At 35.7% G+C, this 27,950-nt stretch overlaps 3 protein-coding genes across 24 annotated transcripts in view; all 3 read right to left on the bottom strand.

Annotated features, from left to right (window-relative positions):
- LOC107847063 (nuclear transport factor 2) overlaps window positions 1–390 on the bottom strand; it is a 9,926-nt gene extending 9,536 nt beyond the window's left edge. Inside the window, exon 1 of one of the 2 annotated variants that reach the window (XM_016691307.2) lies at window positions 205–390. The gene's annotated coding sequence lies outside the window, so the exon portion shown is untranslated. Of the gene's footprint in view, window positions 1–160 lie in introns of both variants that reach the window. The other variant, XM_016691305.2, reaches the window with a different exon arrangement.
- Window positions 391–1,751: 1,361 nt separating this feature from the next.
- On the bottom strand, window positions 1,752–15,238 carry LOC107847837 (pentatricopeptide repeat-containing protein At1g80150, mitochondrial). Of its 20 annotated transcripts, none has more exons than XM_047399517.1 (7): window positions 15,060–15,238; window positions 12,388–14,103; window positions 12,189–12,297; window positions 11,937–12,115; window positions 3,656–3,747; window positions 2,819–2,913; window positions 1,752–2,349 (listed from the first exon to the last, which is right to left on the bottom strand). In XM_047399517.1, exons 2-4 carry the CDS (start codon window positions 13,403–13,405, stop codon window positions 12,052–12,054), a joined length of 1,191 nt encoding a protein of 396 aa, XP_047255473.1. In that variant the 5' UTR covers window positions 13,406–14,103; window positions 15,060–15,238; the 3' UTR covers window positions 1,752–2,349; window positions 2,819–2,913; window positions 3,656–3,747; window positions 11,937–12,051. The 20 variants fall into 20 exon arrangements, with proteins under 20 accessions (XP_047255473.1, XP_047255474.1, XP_047255461.1 ...); XM_047399518.1 differs by adding an exon at window positions 11,719–11,828 and having other exon boundaries at window positions 11,937–12,297; window positions 15,060–15,237; XM_047399505.1 differs by adding an exon at window positions 11,719–11,828 and having other exon boundaries at window positions 12,189–14,103; window positions 15,060–15,236.
- A 1,680-nt stretch (window positions 15,239–16,918) lies between these two features.
- Window positions 16,919–26,957, bottom strand: LOC107848021 (protein RAE1). Of its 2 annotated transcripts, none has more exons than XM_047399520.1 (11): window positions 26,810–26,957; window positions 25,566–25,652; window positions 24,927–25,004; window positions 24,650–24,840; window positions 22,590–22,731; window positions 21,389–21,469; window positions 20,031–20,159; window positions 19,404–19,481; window positions 17,772–17,843; window positions 17,391–17,471; window positions 16,919–17,248 (listed from the first exon to the last, which is right to left on the bottom strand). In XM_047399520.1, exons 1-11 carry the CDS (start codon window positions 26,864–26,866, stop codon window positions 17,198–17,200), a joined length of 1,047 nt encoding a protein of 348 aa, XP_047255476.1. In that variant the 5' UTR covers window positions 26,867–26,957; the 3' UTR covers window positions 16,919–17,197. The 2 variants fall into 2 exon arrangements, with proteins under 2 accessions (XP_047255476.1, XP_047255477.1); XM_047399521.1 differs by having other exon boundaries at window positions 25,566–25,675; window positions 26,810–26,945.
- Between the last annotated feature and the right edge of the window lie 993 nt (window positions 26,958–27,950).

Below are 27,950 nucleotides of genomic sequence, written 5' to 3' on the forward strand. Positions count from 1 at the left end.
GGCTAAAATTAAAATGATTAAAATTAAGATGCACTCAATTAACGATCGAAATTGAATTTGACCAACTCAAATTTATTTTTGGGGTAAAATAGATAGAAGCGGTTTGATAAAAAAAATTGTCAAGAATATCAAAAACTGCACATAAAAAGTTTGTACTAACCTTAGTGATACTTTTGTATGTTCCATTTGAGGTGGGAATATTACCTGCTAAGTCTATCGTCTCTGGATTGAACAGTAGATCCAAAAAATGGAGTGAGATTGTGTTTGGTAAGAAATTCAGCCAAGAAAGGCTTATATTGTTCATGTTAATGGACTAATACCACATTATAATTAATACAGTCTTCATGTAATCACGTCAGCATTAATTGTTGATTGAAACAAATATAAATGACAAATAAGTGCATCAACCGTTTGAAGAAGAGTAGGCGAGAGGTATACATGACAAAGGGAGAACCCATTGAGAGGTCTACATACACAAAGGATACCGAAGTCATTTCATAGGTCATTCTTGATAGAGTGACAAAAAAGTCTTGACGTCAATAATTATCTAAAATGGACTAAAAATTGAGTTCGGTCATGACTACACCCGGTGTTACACTAATCTTATTAACATCAAACAAATTAATAAGATTGCATGATGCAAACAATTTAGCAGCATAAACTTACCTACACCCAGTGTTTACATAAGTTAAAGTAATTTATCATAATTAAGTGATTTAATGTAGTAAAATATATGTTTATTAATTATGGTCAAGTAAAATAAACTCTATACATGGCGTGCATGTAATTAATTTAGTGTAAACACCAGGTGTAAGTGTACAAGAAACTTAAGGTAGGGAAATGAATTGAATTAGAGATTGAACTAGGCTCAGTCGAGACCCTTTACAATGAGTTAGACTTGAATGTGTTAAGATAATTTATAAATTACCTTATGTCTAACTCATAAAATTTTTTGGACGAGTCATTTGTTCGACAAAGAAGGATGTCTTGGTTGCTTATACTGAAGTTCAATGAATCATTTCATCGGACAACAACAAAAGTGAGTTTGGCACAGGTCAAAGAAATCATTGACTAATTCTGATTTGGAAAGGAAAAGGGCAGAGTTTCAAATAATGGACTCTGGGGCAAGCTTCCTGGTGTCCAAGTGCCAGATACCGACGGCTTATGTCCCCCAAAAGCTTCATTTTATTCATTCTAGTCTTTCCTTTCAATGAACTAAAAGGTGAGAATTAGGGCTCGATCTTAGGGTTTAATTTGAAGTCACCTGTCAGTCCAAATGCATTAGTGAAAGGTGAAAATCATAATTACGTGCACCGAGATGTAACGTGTCAAAAGGTCATTGAGTTGTCGTACAGAGAAATATATTATTTTGCGCATCCAACATCTCAAAGTGTTTGCAAAGAAAGATTGAGTTGTGCAATAGCAATTTCATAGGTCAATAAATCGTCACAATTGAAATGAAACAGAATTGAGACTTTTGAAGGTCCATTCATTTTGACAGCCTACTTCCAATGAATAGGAAATTTGCAATGTCATTGTTCTTATGGCTCTATTGAAAGAAATAACTGAACACTTACATAGGTGAAGAAAATCAATCATACATAGACAGAAAAAAGATGACAGATTTGATGTAAACACAAGCTACACCAGTATAATAACGATAAATACTTGCTCGCACCCGGGTATCAACAGACAACAATAATAGAACAATGATCTATACTTTCAGTATTGCTTAAAAGAACGATTCATAGTATTTCTAAAAAGAGGAATCTCGCTTTAATGAATCGAAAGAATGAATCTCGTGTTAGAACAAATAAATCCAATACAAATAAAGAATAGGAGCAAGTGCCTTTCCCTAGTGCAAGACATCCAAGCCCCAAAGGGAAAAAAAGATACATATATTTGCAAAATAGTATGATGCTGAACTAACAATGTTAAGGCGCTGGCAGTAGCACGTTGAACTGAAAATGTCATAAGTTCATAAACCAATAGAGAAGACGAGGACCCTTTCCTATTCATTGCTGTCATCATCACAAATGCCTTATCATAATCCTTAGAAGTACTCAACTCGGTTTGGATGGTGGTTAAATCCTAGACATCAAACTATCCCCAATGCAGGTCGAGTACAGCAATAGAGAAGCATCACTTGACTGGTTTTCTTCGTTTGATCAAAGGGATTGACAGCAGACTGAAACGAGTACAATAGGACATCATCTGTCAGTGCTAGACTCCTTTGTGGACCAGTCCTTTTCTTGTTCATCAACAGGTGGAGGCTGCTGCCTGCTGGTTCGATACTCCAATGCTGTCAGCTTCACAAACTCCTGATCATGCCTTTCAAAGTGCTTCTCACTGAAAGGACATGTAATTAAACCGTTTTTTAAGAATCATAGATGCCCAGTTGACGTACTGCAAGATGTGCTATCTCCTTCACATGCTAGACAGAACACCATTCTTACACCCAAATTCTAATGTTAGATTTACTTGAACATTATAATGAAATTGAAAATAGCTCAGATATATTTTTGAGATTTCATACTCTAATGTTCATTTTGGTGGAATAGGAATAAGGTAAAAATGCTACATTGAGATGTGTAAAATTCTGTCAGATTCTGTTTTTCCCTTTTCTCTTTTGTTTTTCAATTTTGCCTTTTTTTCCCTCTCTTTGGGCTTTCTATTCATAAGCAACCTCTCTCCTTATATGAATCAACCAGAAGAGACCAGTTTTCTTTCCGCCAGTAAATGACTGAAAAATCATATTAAAAGCCCTGAAGATACCCGGTAAAAGAACTTGTCCAGAAAAGTAAAGAAAAGAAAATACCTGGAAAGGGATGTCCTTTCATACGCACATCGTCATCATACAACAGCAAAAGCTTGTACGGTTGCCCTCCTCTCCTCATTTGACTACCAAAGATCCTACATCAGCATGAAGTTACGGCCTGTTTGGACAATTTTTTAGAAGTTTGCTTAAGCTACAATGCTAAGCTAGTTGATGTCGGCCAATTTCTGGAAAAAAGTTTTTTGGGAATTTTCGGAGACTATACAGAAGACAAACAGCATAGGCAGTTGTAGGTTCTATTTTCAAAGTTTGAGCGTTATTTTTAAGTGAAAAACATTTGTGGGTTTAAAAAGAAGAAACTCAAGGCACGTCAACTTTTTGAAATAAAAAAATTAACAGAACCAAGTTTCTGTTAATAAAAAAAGAAGTTAAGATCCTTCTTTCAACTTCTTTTAATAAAATTCTCAAATCCAGACACCTCAATGTGCAGGGAAAATCACCATGGCTTGCATGTTCGCACATGAAGGATCCCAGACAGTTCCCAATGAAGTTATATAGCTCTATTGTGGTGTTCACTCCATCACAAATCATGTTCAATTTTATAACTGAGCTTATACACAACCGCCACATGCCATAATCAGTTTTACACCTCAGAGATTAGGAGAAAATATATGAACCTATGAAAGAAAGGAAGTTTTACATTGAAGCAGAGATCAGGACTTCCGTCATCCAGCTTACTCTCTTTCTTTTTTCAAGGGAATATATTTCGTCCTAAAACTCCACAGACACTGAGGGGAAAAGGGATCTAAATACCACTTACCTTTTTATTTATTCGAAAAAAAAAAAAGGAAATTTACCAAATAGCCAAAGTATAACTACCTTGAAGCAACCCCAGCTCAAACTAGAAGCAAATTGATCCCGTTGAGGCAGTATTACTTTGGTGTGGCAAAATGAAACACTGGAATATTGTCCTGCAGTTCAAAAACTAGAAGCCAGTCATTACTACATTCGACACGACTTATGAGAAGGCTACTAGGCTTCAGAATGCATGACCATGTCAAATTAGGAAGTTCACCAAGGAAAAGGAGAAGAATGCTGAAAGTTAGGGAATTGAAGGAAACAGTGTTAAACTTTCTTATTATTTTGGGAGGAAACTTTGTCCACAGAAAAGAAAAAAAACTACTAATTCTGAACGGAAGGCTAAACAGCTCCAGATTACATGGCCTGATACTCGAATAAAACCCACAGCCATTAAATGTCCTTCAATACCCATCTTACGAGACTAACATGTTGACCAGCCACCTTGCAGGCAATGACTATGGTAAGGGTCAACTTGAGAGATCAATCATATCAGCACACAGAATAATTTGGTGTAATTCTATGGTATCACTAGCTCCAACTTTTTGGTGGTATGCTCTGACATTATTAATTTTCAGCTTGTAGTTCTTCCCGGTATCTACATGTGTAACAGTTCCAGTATGCTATTTTACTAAGTTCAAAGAGTTGCTTCCTCATCTTCTCATCAATCACTTGCTTTTCTTAGTAAAGGAAACTATATTATGCAATATTATCTTTTAGTTAGCACAAAAACTCAAAACATGTATATAAGGGTCATGTAAAGCACATGTTTCTCTATAACTGTGGACTGTGGTGTTCCGGGCCTAATAAAGAAATGGGCATTAAGTCTAACTTAACCCCAAAAGCTAGCTCACGAGGGAATGATTGTCCAAGACCATATCACGAGTCCATGTATCCGACCCACAAACTATGTGGGACTCCAACACCCCATGCACCCCCAGAACTTGAGGACAAGATGAGGGAAACGAGATTGAGATGGTTTGGGCAGGAGTGTCGATCCCAATAAAGAGGTGTGAGCGGTTGGTGGCGAGCATCAGGAGAGGAGGAGAGGAAGAGACAGACCAAATAAGTTATTAGAAAGGATATGGTTCATCTTGACCTTACTTAGGACATGTCGTTAGATAGGCGAGTATAGAGATCGCATATTATGGTAGAAGGTTAATAATCGAGCCTTCCCGTGAGATAGGCTCGGGGGTTATTCTTGGACCCCCCGCATTTTTAGTATAATTAGCACTATGTAGTTCCTTAAGTTTCGATCTCAACGCCCACTGGTGTTTTGTGTGCAAATTATTGCATTATTTCATTTTCGCTATTGCCTCTTCTATTATTTGTTGTGTGACACTTTCCATTTAGATTAATTTGTATTGTAATTGATCCCATATATGTATCCCTTTTTCAGAGTGTTTCGAAGGAACCATTGAAGCTGAGAGTTTTGGAATCAACCCCCCTACCTTTATGAGGTAGAGGTGAGGTTTGAGTACCTTCTACGCTCCCAGACCTCACTTGTGGGATTACACTGGGATGATGTTGTAGAAGACTATCTACATTACTATTCCTGTCCCTATCTAACATGGCCGCCAACTTGCAAGCACCTTATTGATTTCACAGGGTACCTCTTATATCCCACCGACATAGTTACCGAATAACTTTGTCCATCAAAACTTGGACATATGGGAAGAAAACACCCAGAGTTTTTGCCTCCACTATAATTTAAACCTAAGACCTCATAATTCTCAACTCATATCATTCATCGCCATACCTTTGGGCTATGTAAACCACGGGTTGTTACGCAAAACATCAATCATGGACCCCGTTCAAGGGGTTCAAGGGAGTCGATTTTTAAACCTCTAAAAGACCCCACCCTTCCACTTATTAACTATCTTTATTTACCTCTTGTTACTATCTGTTACAATTTGACTAAGTCTCTGATTTTGGAGCATATTTAGGAATAGTTAGTTAGTTGTAGATAATGTGCAGATAGTGGCCTGCACTTTAGGTCTAGTTAGTTGTATATTGTGTATTTAAAAGCTTGCTGCCAGAGTTAATAAAATTACCCTTTTGATCTCCTTCTCTGAATCTTTATATGGTATCAGAAGCCCCATAAGCTCCACCGAGTCAGATCCATTTCATTCTCCTTAATCTTTCTCATCTATGGCTCAAGTAAATGATGCTACTGATGCCAATGGTTCTGCAGTTTCTACCACTACTCATGTGGTACAGTTTAATCCCGTTGCACAGTTACCTATTAAACTACAAGGTAATCTCAACTTCTCAACATGGAAAGCACAACTTGTAATGCTACTAAATGGGCATCAACTCATGGGACATCTTGATGGAACCACAATTGCTCCATCTATTACCCAAAATGGTCTTACTGTACCAAATCCCCAGTTATCAAACCTGGTTCTCTCAGGATCAATTGATCCAACAAGCAATGATGGCATCGGTCAATCCTACAATTGCTCCAACTGTTGCAGCAGCACCATCTGCTAACAAAGCATGGGAACTCCTTCACACAGCCTACGCCAACAAAAGCCATACTCGCATCTTCAGCTTGCGAGATCAACTGCAAAACACCAAGAAGACTTCCAAAACCATTGCAGAATACTTGCAGGAGGTTCGTTCCGTCTCTGATGCTCTTAAAGTTGCTGGTTCACCTGTCAATGATGATGAACTTATTGTCAAAATTTTAAGTGGCCTTGGCCCCGAGTATCGTGAAATCTCTGCTGTGATACGAGCACGAGACTCTCCTTTGAGCTTTGAAGAATTATTTCACAAGCTCACACAGATCATGAGTTTTTCCTAAAACATCAAAATCTGGAAAAACCATCTATGATCACAGCTGCTATTGCTCAGAAGTCCAACACGCCTCCGCAATTCAACAGGAATAATCATCGCTTCAACAATCAACCATGGAAACCATCGCAGTCTCGACAATGGAATTCTAACAATCAGCAATCAAATTCCAACAATCAGCAAAACAGACGACCACCTAAGCAATCTGTCAAATGTCAATTGTGCCAAAAGTTTGGTCACACGACAGATGTTTGTCGCTCCAAGTTGCACAATCATTTCAAAGCTAAGGCTAACTTTGCATCTGGGCAGCAATCATATGGAAACTCTTGGGTTTTATATTCTGGAGCAACTCACCATGTCACTGCCGAACCTCACAACCTTAAAGAGAATACAGGAACTGAAGAAATCTCTATGGGTGACGGTAAAACCATTCCCATCACTCATACTGGTTCAACTCTAATTCAGGCATCTAAATCTGCTTTTAAGCTTTCTGACACACTTTGTGCTCCATTAATCAAAAAGAATCTCATCTCTGTTGCTAAGTTTTGTCAAAATAACCTCACGTCTATTGATTTTTTTCCTTTTACTTTTGTTGTGAAGGACTTGCATACTCTGAAGCCGCTGGTACAAGGTCAAAACAAAAATGGACTGTATGAATGGCCATGTTTGCCACCCAAGAAACCCTCCAATCACCTTGCCTCCACAAAAGCCCCACTTCAACGTTGGCATTGTCGATTGGGTCATCCCCACTCTAGAATTTTAAATTTTATTTTGAGGAAATTTTCTTTACCTGTTGTTGCTAGCAAAGAAAAGTTTGAACTTTGTAATGCTTGTTCTTCTAATAAAGTGCATCGTTTGCCATTCCAACAACTCACTTTGTCCAGTAATTTTCCTCTCCAGATTATCTTTAGTGATTTATGGGGACCATCACCCATTTTATCGCTCGACAAAAAGTTATATTATTGCATTTTTGTTGATCAGTATACCAAATACACTTGGTTGTACACACTTAAAAATAAAAGTGAGGTTGCGTCTATATTTCCAAAGTTTCATCCTTTAGTAGAAAATTTTTTCAAAACAAAAATTTCTTCAATTTATACAGATGGAAGGGGTGAGTTCATCGATCTTCAACCCTATCTTCAAAAACATGGCATTGAACACTTAATTTCTCCTCTCTACACACCACAATGTGTTGCCATAACTTAACGTCGACATCGTGATATTCTTGAAACTGCTAAAACCCTTCTTCATGAAGCATCCTTACCCTCTGAACTTTGGTCTTTTGCCTAGGGGTGTGCAAAAATCGAATCGATTGATAAACCGAACCGATAAAAATGTTATTGGGTTATTGGTATTAGGTTATTAGGTTAACGTTTCTTATTGGTTTTATAAAAAAATTTATTAGGTAAACGGTTTGGTTTCGGCTTTAGCTTACTAAGGATACACTAAATTATTGGTTTACATCCCTATTTATGTTATATTTCTCTCTCTCTCTCTCTATATATATATATATATATATATGTGTGTGTGTGTGTGTACATATATTATATGTACTACTTATTCACAATTCAGTGAATCACAAAGTATTAACCTATTCAAGGCAACAAAGACACAATATAAAACTCGGCTATTATCATATTGAAAAGCTTGAAGCATTTATAGCTTCCAACAATTAGGATTCAATTTTTTTTCGAACTAACATTCAGTTCAAGTTTGAAGATTTTTGTAAACTAAAATGCATTGCGTAGGATTTTGGCGGTAACTAAGATGTCGTTTTTTTATGTTAGTTGTTACTATTTTTATTCTATAAGTATTTTCTTATTGGTTAAACCTAAAACCGAACCGTTAAGGATCAAAAATCGATAAATCGAAACCGATAAGAAAATATCTTATTGGTTGGTTATTGGTTTTACATATTTAAAAACCGATAAACGGAACCAATAACACTTAAAATCGAACCGAACCGACTGATGCACACCCCTACTTTTGCCTGTCAATATGCAGTCTACCTTATTAATCGACTTCCCACTCCCATCCTCAATAATGAATCACCCTACCGAAAATTATTTGGTCGATCTCCTAACTATCACACACTCAAAGTTTTTGGTTGTCTTTGTTACCCGTGGCTTAAACCTTATACCAAAAATAAACTTGAACCCCGGTCCACCCCATGTGTGTATTTTAGGTATCTCTCAGACTCACCATGCTCACATGTGCTTTGACCCCGTCCAGTCCAAAATTTTCATAAGTCGCGATGTTCAATTTTTTGAAAAAGAATTTACTTTTAAATAATTGTTCATCCATTTACGAAAATATACTTCCCAATTAAATTGGGAAGTTATTGCCTCCAAAGAGGACAGTCCAACAACAATTCAAACTACTACTCTCTCTACTCTATCCCTTATTCCAGTCCATGTAGAGTCAACTCCAACAATAACACCTATTCCTCTGGCAATGCTCACTCCAACAGCAACAACCAAATACCAGCAGCTTCAGAGATATCAGGTAATACACATCTCCCTGTTACTTCTTCTAATCACCTTCCTACCCCTTCTCCTCCTGCGCATGACACTGCTACACCTAAGCCTTTGCTCACATACCATCAACACAAACCTGCAATCCCACCAACCAATCCCAACCACCAGTGAAGCCACTCCTCCACCCCTGCCACGCCAACAAAGTTCAAATCCCACAAACCAATTACTTGATCCCTCTCCTTCAATACCTGCTGCCCCGATTCCACCACCATCTTCAAATTGTATTATAACTCGATCCCAGAATAATATCTTGAAGCCTAAAAGAAAACTTTCTTTTCTAACCCATTTGACACCTACGCCTGTAACCTTCAAACATACTGATAAACATGAAGAGTGGAGACAAGCAATGAAAGTAGAGTATGATGCTTTAATAAAAAATTAGACTTGGGAACTCGTGCCGCGAAACATGTCAACCAATGTTGCGGATTGCAAATGGTTGTATAGGATCAAGAGAAAAGAAATGGTTCTATAGATCGTTTCAAAGCTCGTCTAGTTGCTTTACGCAGCGTCCTGGCTTAGATTTTCATGAAACATTCAATCCTATTGTCAAACCGACAACCGTAAGATTGGTGCTATCTATAGTTGTGCAACACAATTGGCCAATCCATCAACTTGATGTCAATAATGCTTTTCTACAAGGAAAATTGGATAAAGAAGTTTTTATGTCGCAACCCCGAGGCTTTATTAATCCCCAATTTCCAATTCATGTCTGCAGACTGAAGAAGGCTATCTATGGCCTCAAACAAGCTCCCAGGGCTTGGTATAATGCTCTACGTGAACATCTGCTGAAACTGCACTTTGTCAGAACAAAATCCGACACCTCTTTATTTGTATGGAAGCATTTGGTTGTAACCATTTATGTGCTTGTCTATGTTGACGATATCATAATCACTGGAAACAATCCACACATGATTAAATTAGTCATCAGTTCCTTGGAAGAAAGATTTTCATTGAAGGATCTTGGCTATCTAAACTACTTCTTGGGTGTTGATGTTAAGCAAGTACCAGATGGTCTCATTCTTTCTCAATCAAAATACATTTTGGAAATTCTTTCTGAACTAGATATGGACAATTGTAAAGGTGTTTCCACTCCCATGTCTTCCAGTGTACCCCTTCGGGTAGCTGATGGTTTGCCACCAACTGATGCCACGCGCTACCGGCGTACCCTTGGCAAATTGCAATATTTGTCGCTCACTCGGCCTGACATATCTTATGCAGTTAATAAATTGTCACAATTTATGCATACTCCGACTAAGGAACATTGGAAAGCCGTTAAACGAGTACTACGTTATCTCAAAGAAACCGCAAGTTCAGGACTTCGCATCCTTCGCAGCTCTGACTCCAATTTGTATATGTATGCTGACGCTAACTGGGCTGGAGATCCATATGAAAGAATCTCTACATCAGGTTACATACTTTTCTTTGGACCAAATCCAGTTAGTTAGTCGTCCAGAAAGCAACGTGCAGTGGCTCGCTCGTCCACTGAGGCAGAGTACAAATCAATAGCCAATGCACTTGCAGAGATCACATTGGTGCGAAACTTACTTCATGAGGTACATGTCACCATTCCGAAGGCACCAACAATCTACTGTGACAATGTTGGAATAACTAATTTATCTCACAACCCAATGTTCCATACCCATATGAAACATGTTGCTGTAGATTTTGCATATGTCCGTGATCAGGTTCACGCTCATCGAGTTCATGTTACTCATACTCATGCTTGTGATCAACTTGTTGATACCTTCACCAAGCCACTGCCTAAATCAGCCTTTATTAGGTGTCGTTCCAAGTTAGGCATTGTTGCATCTTACCTAACTTGAGGGGGTGTATTAACTATCTTTATTAAACTCTTGTTACTAGTTGTTACAATTTGACTAAGTCTCTGATTTTGGAGTATATTTAGGAATAGCTAGTTAGTTGTAGATAATGTGCAGATAGTGGTCTGCACTTTAGGTCTAGTTAGTTGTATATTGTGTATTTAAAAGCTTGCTGCCAGAGTTAATAAAATTACCCTTTTGATCTCCTTCTCTGAATCTTTATACCACTCACTGTACTGCAGCGGCTCCAAACTCTACAATTGCCCAATACAGCTCAGGAACCACATGGATTCCCTCTATCAGACAACACATGCAGGAAAAGGAACTTGGTAAACTCTTTAATCTTCTCAAGTCACTAGAAAGCTTCCAAATGAACACACAAGATCAAGACAGTCTAAGGTATGACAACCTAACAGAAATTATTATTCAGCCAAGGTAGGGTACAAGAAACTGTGTGCACTTAATGAAGTAATTAAGTTTTGGCCATGGAAGCTTATATGGAGACAAAACTCCCAAGTGCAATTTTGACTCAAGACAATATATGTAGAAGGAATTTTCAGCTGGTGAATAGATTTTACATGTGTCCAGACAGCTCAGAACTTAAACCATCTATATTTGCACTGTAGAATGGCTGTTGATTTGTGGCACATATTCCTTTCAGTTTTTGGCATTTAGTTGGACGACCCCTCAAGGAGCTACTGGGATGTTGACAAAACCATCAAGAAGATCAGGCAAATGATCTCAGCATCTATATTTTGGTGTACTTGAACAGAAACGAATTGTAAATGCTTCAATGGCATTTCAACTCCGAATAGTTCTCTGAAAGCCAAACGTCTTCGGATTCTTTAAAGTTGGAGGAATCTTCCCCCGTAAATAATATCATCCCATTTCTAGATTTTATTAGCTCTCTAACTTTGGCATGATAGCGAACCTTTAGCTTATTTGTTTTGATGGATAGCTCCCTTGCTGGAAATGTATTTTGTTAGTAATTGGAGCTAGCGAACCTCTTTTGTACTATTTCGCATCATATCAACTTAATGCCTGAGGGAAAAGTGAAAAAAACACAAATACAAGCATATAAATGAATAAAACTACCAGAAGATGTTTCTATATAAGCACGAGTCGTGAAAAATGGAAGATGAAACTTACCATACAAATTAGGTTGCCGTTGTACTTCCAAATATCTTTCAGTCCCCATCGGACTTTCCAGAAAGAGGAAAAACTTATTTCTGGAGAAATTACAGATTATCTTCGCTGTGGAGGCTCATAACCAACAACAACAACATACCCAGTATAAATGTTTTTGGACTGCTTTGTGGATTATGAAGCTGCTGCAAAATCAGCTAAACCATCAAGCAGAAATAAATGTTTTTGGACTTTTAACTACGAGTTGTTACTGACCGCATCATGTTCAAAATGTCTGCTGAGAAAGGGGGTATCTTTTTCTTAGCCAGGATGACCAAAAATCGAGCCTTTCCCATCCTGTCCTCCGTTCCATCCTTGCATAACCCTTCAAGGATCATTTTAATAATATCCGAACTTGGGAACCAATTATTTTTCATGCTGTCTTTACACATTGAATATGCCAAATCAAACTCACCTGCTTTAGACAGGTAATGAATCATGGTTTGATAGATTCTAGAATTTGGCTGCAAGCCCGCACCATGAAAAGCAGAGTAAATTCTTTTTGCCATAGGAAGATTATCTGTTAGGAAAAAACCTTTGATCACTAAATTGTATGTCGCCTCATCAGGAGTTATCCCAATACGTTTCATCAACTGCAACAATTTGTTAGCTTCCCAAGCAAACCCCATATTTACCATGAATTGAATTCTAACATTAAAGGTAGCAACATTAGGCATACAGCCTTTACGGACCATGAGGTTCCATAATCCATCACTAATCTGCCATTGGTTGGCTTTATAAAAGGCAGATATAAGTATCGTATATGTAAAAACATCAGGTGTTATACCTAACTTTTCCATCTCAACCATGAACAAATAACCCTTCTCCAGGATACCCATTTTACAAAATGATCTAATGACTGTATTTACTGAAAGTATATCTATATTGATGAAGAACCTTTCAGGCACATCCCACAGAAACGACTCAATAGCCTCCAAATCATGAGATTGAGTCAAAACCTTGAGTGCAGCATTGAATGACTTAACAGTCCGTGGACAGCCATATAAATGCATGTCATAGAATGTTTTTATAGCATTCTGTATCATCCCAGCCTTCCCATAGAGCATTATAATTCGAATAATGAAACCTTCACGGCGACCTTGTGGCAGAGTCTTCTGATGCTCAAGCAGATTTTCAATGTAATCAAACCTGCCTGCACCTGCTAAGCGAGAAATTGTGTCTTCAAACGCATAGCGATTCTCGATGACAATCTTATTATGAGCATTCTCCTTAAATAACTGAAACAACTTCTCAGGGTTCTTTTCCTTTTTTAGCCTAAAAAGTGCTGGCTCTTCTACTTTTACATGCTTTGTCTTAGAAACAAAAGCTTTATTAGAAGTATTACCAGCACCCGAGGGCACAATAGCCCCTTTGGCAGCAGCAAGGTGACGACTCCCGGTTCCAAATCTGCGAACCAGGCGCAGAGAGAGCATGTTCTGATGCTCTCCCCTCAGTTTCAAACATATACACCAAACCAAGAACTACTACTCTTCAGTTCAACATAATCAAAACTACTAACTATCCACTAATCTTCCCTTCAATACATACGCAATACCACTAACTATCAAGTAACCTCTTCAACAATCATGAACCCCAACAGCATTAACACATCAAAATCAGCAGAGATATATCCACTAATCTTTGCTTCAAAACATACGGAATAGGACTAAATATTGAGCACCCTTTTAAAGAATCAAGAACCCCAGCACCATTAACCCATCAAAATCACTAATCTTCACTTCAATACATACACAATACCCCGAATACCACTAAATATCGAGTGCCCTATTCAGGAATCACAAACTCCAATAGCATTAACCCATTAAAATTAGCAATAGACTATATCCACTAATCTTCGCTTCAATACATTCGCAATACACCTCAAATACCACTAAATATATTGAGTACCCTTTTCAAGAATCAAGAACCCCAACAGCATTAACACATCAAAATCACTAATCTTTGCTTCAATACATCAGCAATACCACAAAATATTGAGTACCCTTTTCAAGAATCATGAACCCCAACAGCATTAGCCCATCAAAATCACTAATCTTTGCTTCAATAATTAAGCAATACCAGTAAATATTGAGTACCCTTTTCAAGAATAACAAACCCCAACAGCATTAACCTATTAAAAACATCATAGACAATGTTCAAATTGATCAAACAGCTAACTAAGCCAAGAAACAAACAAATCTTGAATTCAAACAAATGCAATAAGAAACCTCAACACCCACCAAAACTAACAAAAGCCCAGATGGGGTTCTTGGTTCTTAGCAACAAATTCAATAACATTTACTCATTCACACGTTGTTTACAAATGAATGATTCAAGGGTACTGAATCATATTAAAATACTATAAATGTGACATTTTTAGAAATCAATTTTTTTTCAAGAATCACAGACACCAACATCATTAAAGCATCAAAAACACTAAATATTGAGCACTCTTTTCAAGAATCAGGAAACCCAACAGCATTAACCTATCAAAAACAGCAGAGACAATGTTCCAACCTAAGCCATGATACAAAAAAACAAATCTTGAATTCAATAAAATGCAATAAGAAACCTCAACACTCACAAAAATTAACAAAAACCCAGATGGGGTTCTTGGTTCTTGGCAACATATTCAATATTACTCATTCATACATGTATAAATATGAAATAAATGATTAAGGGGTCTGAATTATATGAAAATATTATAAATGTGACATCTTTAGGAATCAATTTTTTTTACAAGAATCACAAAAACACTAAATAATGAACACCCTTTTCAATAATCAGGAAACCCAACAGCATTAACCTATTAAAAACAGCAGAAACTATATTCAAATTGATCAAACAGCTAGCTAAGCCAAGAAACAAACAAATCTTAGCTTCTTGATGAATTCAATAAAATGCAATAAGAAACCTCAACACCCACACAAACTAACAAAAAAACAGATGGGGTTCTTGATTTTTAGCAACATATTCAATAGCATTTACTCATTCATACATGTATAATATAAAGTGCATGAATGCTTAATGAGTCGAAATAATACGAAAATATTATAAAGGTGACATTTCATATGAATCAAGAATTACCATGAAGATGGAAATAATGATTAAGTGTTAAGGTTTTCTTGAAGAAAAATCCAGCCAGCAAGTATGAAGGGAAGCTGAAGCTGGTGGTAGAGGTGATGTGAGCGTGGGTTTAGGTTTTTGGGTTTTTCTTATGGCCCAGTAGATTTGCATCACCAACATCTAAGTTTTAGTCCCTAATGTGTTTTTGTTTTTTTTTAACATAATAAATCCCCACAATTTGAATTATTGAAACCTCAATTTTGAATCTATCGAGATACATAATTGACTCACAATATATTTAATAAAAATATATTTTTTTCTTTTATAAAGATACATAATTAGCTCGTGATATAATTTTTTTTATTTTAAATCTGTCGAGATATATAATATATCCAACGAACATATATTTTTTTTTATTTTAGATCTGTCGAAATATATAATGAATCCAACAAAGATATTTTTTTTATTTTGGGTCTGTCAAGATACATAATACATTCAATAAAGAGTTATTTTTTTCTTGTAAAGATACAAAATTAACTTTCATTGTATCTTTTTCGATTTTGAGTCTGTCAAGATATATAATTAGCTCTCTGATACATTAAAAGAAGATACATAATTAGTTGGATTTTTTGTAATTAATTTGTAAGGGTGAAAATTTGTGTAAATATGATAACTTAAGGTGTATGTTTATGTTATTTTTTCCTTTCTAGCTTATTAAGAGTGTTTGGTTGGAAATAAGTTATCCCGGAATAATTAATTTTGGGATAAATAATTTCGAGGTTAACTAATATCACCAACCAAATGCAAAAAGATCAAATAATTATGTATTTTTGACTCGAAGCTATTATATCTTAATACCTCACACCAAACGACAATACGTACATTATGAAAATCATGGGAAATCATTATCCAAACGGAGTGTTAAATGTGCACGATTGGCTGCTGGTTAGATTTATGCACATAGTATAATCAAATCTCTCTATTAAAATGTATTTTTTTCAATATTTATTTTGTTGTTATAATAAAGTGTTGTTATTGAGAACATATAATTTAACATAACAAAAAAGAAATTGATCCTGGTGCAAAGATTGTGGTTATAGACTTATATGAAATGTTGTTATATAAGATGATTATTATAGAGAGGCCTAATTATATCAGTAATGTCAGAATTAGTTATCGTTATTCCATCGTCTATCTTACACATAGTAAGATTCTCTCGTAACTTCCATATGTATTAATTAGCAAAAAAGAAAAATATAATCAAACATTATATTATTATGTTTTATGTGGAAAAAAAAAAAACCAAATTTTGTATAACTTGAGCTAGATTCTTATGGAAACTATTTTTTCCAAATTTTGTAACCAAACAAGGTATAAACTATTATTCCAAAGTTGTTAATTCATGCAGATAATAAGTGGGAAGAGATGTGAAGGATATGCATAGGACCTCAAACAGAATTAATAATTCAAATAAATTATGTCAAGTTGGACAGGCTAGTGACTCACATTGCTCAACTCAGTTCAAAAATGATTTTCCAAAAATGGGTAATCAAACGATCGAATTACTATACCAATATGGGTGATCAAACGATCGAATTACTATGCCTATATTGGTGATCGTTACTTTTGTGGCGGCCTTTCTTTTTGGCTGACTCGTCTAAGTGTTCCCCTTTGTCTCATTGTTTATCTCGTAAACATTCGATTCCGCCCCAAGGCTAGCTTCTACTCCTCTTCCTTCTGCTGACGAATAGGATCCTCCTTGGTCCTTTTTACATAACACTCTCGGCCACTCAAGTAGCACTCAGCAATTGTAACAAATATTAACCCGCCCAATTTCAGTCCGTCCAAACACGCCGTTAAATTTAAGACACATTGAGGCATGAGGTAACATCAAATTTAAAAGCAAAACGATCTAAATATATACAAGTATGGTCACAAGCAAGCACCACCTACTAATAAGAATATCAGATTCAAATCACTATCTATGAACCTTCCTACTTTTTTTGTGTGTGTTCAAAAGGTAAAACTCCTACTCCAAACAAATCAATTGCTGCAAGACTGCAACAGGAAAACCCCCAAAATGAAAGCACAAATGTCTCCATGTCCAGAACAAGACCCAACTTTTTCCAAAATAGTGAGAAGAAGCTTTACTGCTGACTTCACTTTCTACTGCTACTTGCAATTCGTGGCTTGCCCTTAACGTCAGACTCCTGCATGAAGAATAGTAGCATACACAAATCGTTTATAGCTGGAAATACTAATATACTTATTTTTTTCTTTTGCTGAGCATATATGTTTCAAACATTAAAGAGACGCTAAAGAAACCAAGGTCAGTTGATGAAATATGCATACCTGTGGGAAGTGCAAGTAAATAGATGTTTTTGCAGTTGATGGATTATGATTTTCTGCGCCCTTGCTCCAATCATAACAAACCTATACAAAAAATTGGATAACAAATTGAGAACAGAAGCAAACAAAAACTCCAGAGACGATAAGACATTCGAAGATTCAAGAACTAAGGGGGGAAAGAGAAACAAAAGGGGGAGGGAGGGAGTATTCTGCATTCATGCCGTCAAGGAAAAAGGCTACCGTGGAATGGAACTGGGGTAAGTATCCTCCTAGTAATGGTTTTCTTAGTGGCACAGAGGACATTCCCTCGTAAAAGGGTGAGCATGCACTATAGAAGATATTCATAGCAAAGGCTATACTGAACAAAAGTAACCAAAAACATACCGCATATGCATAGATTGAGCCATCACTGTTGAACGCACTGCAAGGTATGGGCTGGCTACATCTTGACATTGCCTAAAGAAAACACACACATAGAAAAACCATAATGGAAGATGCCAAAAGTGCAGCTACAAATGTTAAATCTAAAATATTCTTGTCTTCTTCCATAATCAAAGATATATAACACGCTACGAAGAATGAGCCACTCTCAAGACATGCTACGCTATGGAAAAGCATGCCAGAGTTGCGTTTGATTGACACAGATTCAAGCTGTTAAATTTGATTATGACAAGTATTTATAGTAATGATTGAAAAGCTATTTGATAGAGAGAATATACATCCAAGGTAAATAATGTGAATAGTTTATGGATTTGAATTCTTGAAAGTAGAAAAAGATTAGAATTGTGTCAAACACCGACACATTTAGGATGTCCTAAAATAAAGTATCATAAAAAGTGAGGATTATACTGCAAGGATAAAATGCTAAATATTGGATTGAAAAAGGTTAAGTGGAGCAGAACGGATCTTGAAAATTCAAATAGCTGACACCAACTAGTTTGATTGAGGCATAGTTTTACTGTAGTATGGAGTATCAACTAGAAAACTTATCTCAGCAGAAGTGAGTTTGCAGGCTTGCAGCAGAGAGAAAGAGAGGGTCGCAAACAAGCAACTGTCTTAACATGTTCTAACTTCTTGTTGTTTTTTTATGTTTTTCTCTTCCACTTGTAACTCCATAGTCACCAATTTGGAGAAAGCCACAAAAGTTTCAAGCACTGTTCTCAAAAGAGCACTTAAACCCGGAAGGAGAGGTGTGTTGAGTGCTTTCCCTCGCTTAACGTGCGCGCTTCAGTGTCGTCATCAATTGATATTTCACTTTATCGTAATTTTTCTCAATTTCTTTGTTCATCTATTTGTCATTCATTCTTATAATTATTAGTCTTGGACAAAACACATATATTCATATATTTTTCTCCCTTTGTGACTTTCTTCACTAAAGCCCGCGGTTTGCGCTTAAAGCCCAATAGAACTTAAAAGCTTTTTGGTGCTTTTTGCTTTTGATAACACTGGTTTCAAGAGGAAGACCATTTGTGTTTTAAGCAATAAAAGGTAGCTGAGGACATAACATAATGGTTTCTCATATATAAAACCTCACCAAGTAGCATTTCATTTACTTCACAAATGACCATCTGCTAAAATTTACGGGTCACCCTAGTGCAAACTCTAAAGTTATAATTTGCAATCTGGTGTGCATTAAAGAAAATGGGACTGCTGATGTGTACCAAATGATAGAGAGGAAGATTCCAGAAATCCTAGAAACTCCTACATTGAAAAAACTAATATTCAGAAAGGTATATGTCGACCGAGTAAGGTCTCATTGAGCAATCCTCTTTTGCAACATTACAGGTTTTATTTTTTCATAATAAAATGAACTAATAAACAAACACCCCAAGAGAGATATTTGGTTTTTAATTTCCAGAAACTAGGATATTGTAAACGGAGAAAGATCCTTTATCAATTTCATGCATTTAAATGTATGCCAATTCCGATAATAAAGAATACATGCTAGAAATCATAAAAAGTAAAGAAATGACCGAAAATTGACAGAAATTAACACTTAAGCAGGATGAAGGTTACCTTAAGCCTCTGTTTGCTATCTTTGTCCCAAAAGTTGAAGGCACCGTCAGATCCCGCAGTTGCAAACGTTCCATGTGTCTGGGCAGCAGATGTAACACATGACAAATGAGTTGAATTAGCAATATTAGTAGTATTTAGAAATAGTATGGTGTCTATATGACAATGACAACCTTTCAGAAGACCAACTTTAAGAAGCTAGTCCAGTACTGTATTTATCAAACTTGTTTTCAGCTTGTGTATTAACACAAGCTTGATATATACTTTCAAGTCTCTTTGCTCTTACACTTAAAGGTTCAACCTACTCCACCTAAACTAAGAATACCAGTCAACTGAAATGGCACAACGATAAAGCTTCTAGATTTTAATTACCCAAGACCAGAAATGTACATGCACCACATGTAGGTTCTTCTTACAATAACTTGCTAAAAATGGTCAACACAGCAATTGACTAGCAATTTCTCTTGGTCAACACTATATCCACCGGATACTAAACGAGGATATGAGAGACAGCTACACATCCTACCTCCCAAATGATGCGACATTAGAAAACTGAGCAAAATTTATAGAGAATGAGGCTGTCAGGCAGACAGCAATGAATAGAAATATACAAAGAGAAAAAGATCTTACAGGGTGAAAGTTTAGAGAGTTGACTGAGTAAATGTCGTTGCCCTCCCTGTGGCATTTGAATGTGAAGTTTTTACCTTCTAGAGAATCATCAAGATGATGCACACCAACCCGTCCTTCAATAGAGCCAACCTAAATATAGGATGTATAATATTAAAATGATACATGTCTCAACAAATCTAGAACCTAGATGCATCTGATATAATGTATTAACAACACCAGAATATCAGGAATTATTTACAGACCACATGTAAGAATGGAAAAAGCTACAGCCATAGGGGTCCGCTCAAGAATGCCTAGGACAGCGAAACCCAAATGCACCATAAAACTCCTTTTCAAAAAATAACTAAAGTAAATGCAGTAGAAGTGTCTAATCTTGAGGAAGATTTGGTGGAAGTGACTTTAAGCATCATAATGCATAAGAAGAGGGGAACTGGTCCTCTTTCCATTATCTCGATTACAGTCTTGGATCAGCCTGTAGCATTTATTACTCTTTCCTTTTGTGGACTTTGTTATGTAAGATCCAAGATGCTTTACAAACAAAACATCTACAAGAGTTCAGTTCACTGTTGATAAAAAGCTTTCTTGGTTGATTCTATCAAACTGCTGAACAATTCAAGGACGTCCAATCATTTCCTCCATCACCCACTCCCCCCAAAAAACTACCCACCGAAGAAGTCAAAAAAGGCGAAAAGGAAAAAAGAAAGTCTATTAGATGGATGTCAAAAGAGTTTGAAGAGCTGGACTGTCTCATAATATAGCTAGCTATTGGAAAAAGAAAGCCCCTGTATGAAGATTGGAGAAGTGATTGGGCAGATAAAGAAGATATTGTGAGCATCACAAAGAGAGAAACTTTGCAATATCAGCTTGCATCTCCCAATTAGGATAACACAACTGAGTGATTTACCTCCTTGAGGAAGCACAAGTGGCCTAAAACTTTGACAAACAGACTGATTTTGTTGATTTGAGTATGTAATCAATTTTTCAAAAACCACATAATTCTCATGTAACAGGAGGTGATGCAGATCGATTCCAGTCTCCAGCAGAAGAAATTAAGACTACTGTCATCATAATTCATAAGGGAAAGATCTTGACTCTCTAATTGAAGTCTTGGCAAAACAAGGTTAATAACGCTCTTTTAGGCTGTCTCTTTATTTGTTCATCTTTAGTTTGATATAAGAAAGAATTAGCATCAGCTCAAAATAATAAGCTCTGAGAACATCCTACTAATCCCACTCTCTGTGGGACCCTAGTATTTAAATAAGGTGGGCAAAACATAAGAGACAACAATTTCATATAGCACACAGAAGAAGTTATTAGATCAGGCCACAACAGAAGTACACCATAAAATAGCTACTCACCAAGAAACCTTGTTGATCAGGAAAGGCAGTTAAACACCGAGTTTGATACTTTAAGGGTGAGGGTATTCTCTTGAACTCAGTCTGTAACAATTTTAAGGAAATATAAGTTTTTAGCAACTTGAAGGAAATGCTAGTAATGCTTGCATATTTGAATATCCAACAACAAAAATTCTTAAAGTATAAACTTGGCTTTACTACTTTCTAAAATCTAATAAGAAAAACATGTGGTAGCCTTAAGTTTTCTCTATCCTTCCTTTTTTTTAATTAGTGGGTAGTGAGAATAAAAAGAAAAACATGGACCAAAACCTATGAAATTGATGTTATTAACATTCTAAATGTATATCTTCGTTAACATTGCAAGCTTCAACTTCAATTTTTCTAAACTAAAAAATGCTCTCTCGAAAGGTTTTACTAATCATTTTTTGATGAAGTCCAAAAGTTTACTAATATGAGAACCTTTCATCAAATGTAGGTCTTATAACAACAACATACCCAGTGAGATCCCACAAGTGGGATCCGGAGAGGGTGGGGTGTACTTAGACCTTACTCCTACCTTGTGTGAGGTAGAAAGGTTGTTTCCGGTAGACACTTGGTTCAACAAAACCGCTTTCAAAAACAGGTTTGACAAATACAAGAGTAAAAGCTATGATGAAAATACTAAAGAAGAAAAATACTAACAAAATAACAATAGTAGTAGTACTATTGGAGGATAAGATAATAATAGGCTGATAAGTAGCAGATCTGGATATATTAACAATTATTTAGTATTACACTGCACATTACTAGGTTTATCACTCTATCCATATAGTGACCGGGCCCCTACAGTTCCTTTAGGCCTACTACAACAACATACCCAGTGTATTCCCACGAGAAATAGAAAAATAGTTGGCTGCTAAAATCATAGGATGGCAAGAGTTGACAAACTAGTCTCTCCAGTAAAATCGAGTGTTATCAAAGGTGTGCTTAAGCCCTAAAAGTGAGGCTCAAAATGTGTTGAGCGAACAAAAATAAAAAGGCAATACCATCAGAAAATATATCCACTGCCTATAAAGTAAAATCAAATGAAGACATCACATTGGTATTGCCAGTCAATAATTCCAATTGGCCAAGATAAAGATTACCTAACTGTTTGCAGGTATGAAATCTAACTGCTAAAATATATTCCATGACTTGAATAATTCCAAATCATAAGGAGTAATACCTGGGGATTCTGCAAATTGAAAACTATAAGATTTTTATCGGCTGTGCTAGCAACCATCAAAGGATGTTTCACTGTGAGTGCATAGCAGCGCTCAGGAAGTTGTTGGCTATGTACTGGATTTTGCTGTCTCAAATCCCAGTACCAGCAAGAAAATGGGGCCCAGAGTTACAAGGCTAAGCACAAAGGTTATAACAGAATCCTGGCATTCATCGATATATTTTTTGTTTTAAAAAAGGGATACATTAACACATGTGAACCCCAAAAAAATAATCTTTGAGAAAGCAGACACTTGATAGACTACATGTTGAGAGTGATGACCTAAGTATGCAGGAAGTGAAATGAAAGTCCCACCTTAGAAAGATGCACTATTTTGAGTAAATTAACGCCAAAAGCATATGTTTACTACATGAATCATCTTATAGACTAACAAAACAATAGTTTGAAACTCCAATTCTCCAGTTGCCACAAAAATAACAAAGTTACTTGTACTAAGGCTTCATTTGTTTTCACTTAATAATGATATGAATCTGAATCATTCATGTCTCAGCCCATTAAGTATATTTGCTTTTTTTTTCTAATAAAATCTTAGAACATCTTAATGGATCTCAATATATCAGATAAGAACCAAAGTTTTAACATCATTCAGACCTTAAAAATACATGTCTTTCAAAGTCACACTCATTTTTTCGTTCGTTTTGCAAACTCAGGCATCGCCATCTCTCTGTTCCAGCTATCAACCAGCCAACCCAATCTTTTCCTCTTAAACTGGCATGATATCAAATTCTGGCTGGATATTTGGGATTCTCCAATCTTGATTCTGTATTTTAATGGTAGTTTCAGATTTGAGATGAGGTTTTAACAAGACCCCTTTTTCAAATATGATTTGAGAAGATTAGTGGCTACAACGGAATGAGTTGGTGAAAACACCTTAGCCTCTTAGACTGTCTTTCCTGACCTTGAGCTCTTTGTCTGATTAGCGCAGGTGTTCGTCAAGGACTTAGTGGGTTTTGGATGGTTTGCTTAAACTGTTTAATTTTAAAAGAAAATAGTGGGTTTGGATGGGATGGGTTGATTTCAATACAATGAGAGAGAATTTCAGATAGTTTGACAAAAGTTTTGCTTTGAGCATTCATTAAGATGTTTCTTTGGCGGTGATGGTGGCTGCTAAGCAAAATTCACCAATCTACTGTTCCAGAACTGTTCGTTATTTCCTTCACCTTATATCTTGTGAGTTTCAACTATGTTGCAATTGTAATTGTGAGTATTTTGGGTTTGTTGAGAAGTCTTATGTTTTCTGGTAAGTGAGGAGTGAATATGACCAGGATAATTGTTTAGAGCCTGTTTGGATTGACTTATTTTAGGTGCTTTTAAGTCAAAATAGTTTTTAAGCACTTTTGTAGTGTTAGGGTAAAATTTAAGGTGCTTTTACACACTTGTTCCTAAGCCAAAAAAACAAAATAAGTTAGAAATTCTAGCTTATAAGCATAAGCCCATCCAAACAGGCTCTTAAGTCTTAGCTGCATAAGCTTCCAGCCCAAGTTCCAGTTGACAGTGTAATATGTGACTTTTGTTAATTGACCATTAAGCTGAGCAGCATTGGTCGCCTAAATTCATCCGTATTTTTACATATACTGTATTTCTCAAGCAGTGAAATCCATCTGTTCATGATTTTATACAGTTCATGTTCTCAAATCAAATGTGGGTTACTGCAGCTCTCAAGTGGCGATAGTATTTCATTTATATCTTTAAATATTACAATTTATCTCAAATGGTAACTTTTTCTTATTTTAAGTTAATATTTTCCTTGATATTTGCTGATATAATATTTATTTACTTTTTTATTTGAATTGTATACTATTATATTTAAATATATATAAATTCACACATTCAGATGCTGAAAAAACAAGCACTGTTAATCATTCAGTGTCCTACATAAAGACAACATCTTAACATTCAAATGTGCATTAAGATTCAAATCTCTTAAATTTTAATGGAACAAAATGGCCCTAAGATGGATATTTTTGAGAAATGCGATATGCTCAACTTCAAAGTCCAATTACCTCAGAGTCTTATCCCAGCTTCCTGTGACCAAGAGATTCGTCTCTGGGATCCAAGCCAATTCCTTGACAGGAGCGTCATGCATGCCTACTGTTACAGGTTGACTACCAGATAGAGGCCACATTTTAACTTGCTTGTCACAACCTCCAGAGAAGACAGTTGTCCCATCATCCTTCCAAGCTGAGCATAAAACCTGCCAGAAAAAGACTGTATATAGCAAATAAATCCAACTCATACAGCAAGAAGAATAAATTTACAAAGAAAATGTCCATATATTACCGGTTGTTCATGTGATATGGCGGCCTTGGGTACAGTTCCAGTGTTGGTTCCACTTCCCATCACTTCCCAACATCGTACCTAGAAAATCTCATGGAATAAGATTGATTTGCGGCTCCACATAACAAACAAAACCATGTAGAAATAGAAGACATGTGTCATGTGGATGTACCTCCCCACCACCCCCACCACCCCACCCCGCTCCTACTCTTCCCAGTGCTAAAATCTGACTAACATATGTATTACTAATAAAACCCAATACGTAGTGTAACTACCTTGGCCATCCCTCCATGTCTAGAAGCATTCAACGGACAGAAAAGAGAACTTCTAAAAGTGACCTTCTAAAAGTCTGTCTTTGTACCACACCCTACTCCACCTTATAGCCCATTACCTCAGATTTTGATTGAATAATCATTTAGAATATAGGTTTTAGCAACTACACTAGTGAGCGATTAGAATACTATTTAGAAAACGTTACATATTGAGTTTGCCATGATTTGCTGTCACCCTTAATTATCACATACATATTAGATCCAAACGTAGAGTTACCTAAATTTCCCAGTTATCCCTACTCAAAAAAGTAAAAAGGCCCATTATAATTTTCTAAAGAGGGGGGGAAAAACCAACAGAGAGCAAACCAACCTGGTTATCCCATGAAGTAGCAACCAGAAGATTAGCTTTTGGACTGAAGCAGAGGCTTGTTACAGAATCAGCAGGAGGTTGTTGAACCTTACGAGTAGATTACACAAAATCTAATACACAAATTTCAAGCATGAAAAAGAAAAAAAAGAATAACCCCAAAATTTAAACAATCAAGAACTAGAACAGGGAGATTTTGCATTTAACTTCAACAACTTAAACTTTGTATTTCTTCCATCCCCAATAGAATTGGGATTTAATGCACAACAATCAACAAAACTGATTTTCAGTACTAATCCAAGAGAGAGAAACTTTACCTAAAAACATCCTATAAATAACAATTATACTTGAAATAGAAAAACAACAACAACAACAAACCCAGTGTATTCCCACCTAGTGGGGTCTGGGGGAGGTAAGATGTACGCAGTCCATACCTCTACCTCTGAAGAAGTAGAAAGGCTGTTTCCGATAGACCCCCGGCTCGAGGCACGAGATACCACACAAACACATAGTAAAGCACAGAAGCAGATTACATAACATAAATACGGCACCCATAAGTAATATAAAACAGAGGAGAGCAGAGGAAAGCACACAGATTCGTAATGAAACATGGAACACGGAACACGGAATCATAACAGGAATAAAACCCCCACCAAGTAAACACTATACTTTGGCGAAATTTGCAGTTACACATCCTGAACTTTGCGGGGGTCCTACGACCCCTAGACTATTTTTTACATTATTTAACTGACATCTATTTAGCACTTGGACAATTGTGTGTACTTTACGCCACATTGAGCGCATAAGAAAAGAATATTTGATAAAGAGTAAATATATGTCAGTTAAATAAGGTAAAAAAATAGTCTAGGGTCATAGGACTCCATAAAGTTCAGGATGCGTAACTGTAAATTTTGCCTAAGTACAGGTATTTTTCGCACATCTATCCCCTTAAAATATCGGGACAAAAACTTGAAGTAGGGTTTAGGGAGGGTTAGGGAGGGCAGAGTGTACACAGACATTACCGATAGACCGTTCGGCTCAAGACAATAGTAACAAAACAATACTATATATTAGCATAAAGAACAGTACTACAACAAAATGGAAGAACAAGAAACAATAGATATCAACAAAATCGAACTATACGAAAGAATAGATATCAAAAAGAACAAAAAAAGAAATTGAAGAACCAAGAAACAACATACTTACAAAAAATTGGAAGAAAATAACAAATATTGATGAAGGAATACCTCTATAGACTTATTGGGATTTGTGTTCGTAGTAGCAGTGGAACCAAATATCGACATTGAAGTTGCTTAGCTTATGCTCACCTACAATGTAGTGGGAAGCAAATCAAATTTCAAACTCCAACAAGGTAGCGTGTGTATGTAGGGTAATTTGGGGAGTAAATTACTTGTATTGTAACTAAAATTAGGAAAAATTTCAATAAAGTCATATATTTTTTTATTCTAATAATGTCATCAAATTTTATGTATTTTTCTTAAAAATTATAATTGCTAAAAATGGCTCAAAAGATGAGAGAAAAATGATCAAAAAAATCTCTTAAATTTGATCTTTGAATTTAAATGATCCTTATTAGTTAAAAATATGAAATATCAATAACCTTTCAACTATAAAACTTAGTGATACAATTTTCTTTCAAATTCTAACTGTGATATTAAATCTTACAATGTCCACCAAAAATTGCAATTAAAATTACTAGAAATAAGCTTATATCTACTGTATTTATTTGAAAACTTAGAAGTTCAATAATAAAATAATACTCTATATTTATTCATTTTAGGATTAATCTTTATTTTTGATAAAATAGTTCAAGTTAGTTGTAGTTTTTTCTACTCTAAATTATTGTTGAAAAAATTCTAATTCATAAAGAAGACAATAAATTCATGCAAATGAAAAAAAAAAAAAAAAAAAAACTAGGGTCTCTAGCTAGTAGAAGAACCATATATAAATTTTTAAAGGATTTTTATTTTAAAAAAATAATGCATATTAACGGATACCATGATAATAACATCAATCATTCACTATCAAATAAAATTAGGTGATTTTATATAACCATTTGGCAACTTAAAAATGTTTTAAGGTTTCAATATTATTTTTATCAATCTTGTGATATTATTTCAGAGAAAATTATATCGCCTCGTCAACTTGACTGTAAAAACTGAATACATTTACCAATTTGGACAATAAATGTACTTCATATTTATTTTATTTAAAATATAACTACCTATTTTAAGATCTAATCTAATATCCTTTGTCTTTTAATTCGTTTTTAGTATTATGATTTGTGTCTTTTTAAATTATACTATGCACTTATTAATAAAATACATTAAAAACTATTTTAAGAAGTACAAAAGTAAAAATAATTGG

This window comes from Capsicum annuum, chromosome 11 (genome assembly GCF_002878395.1).
Source record: "Capsicum annuum cultivar UCD-10X-F1 chromosome 11, UCD10Xv1.1, whole genome shotgun sequence".
Taxonomy (NCBI): domain Eukaryota; kingdom Viridiplantae; phylum Streptophyta; class Magnoliopsida; order Solanales; family Solanaceae; genus Capsicum; species Capsicum annuum.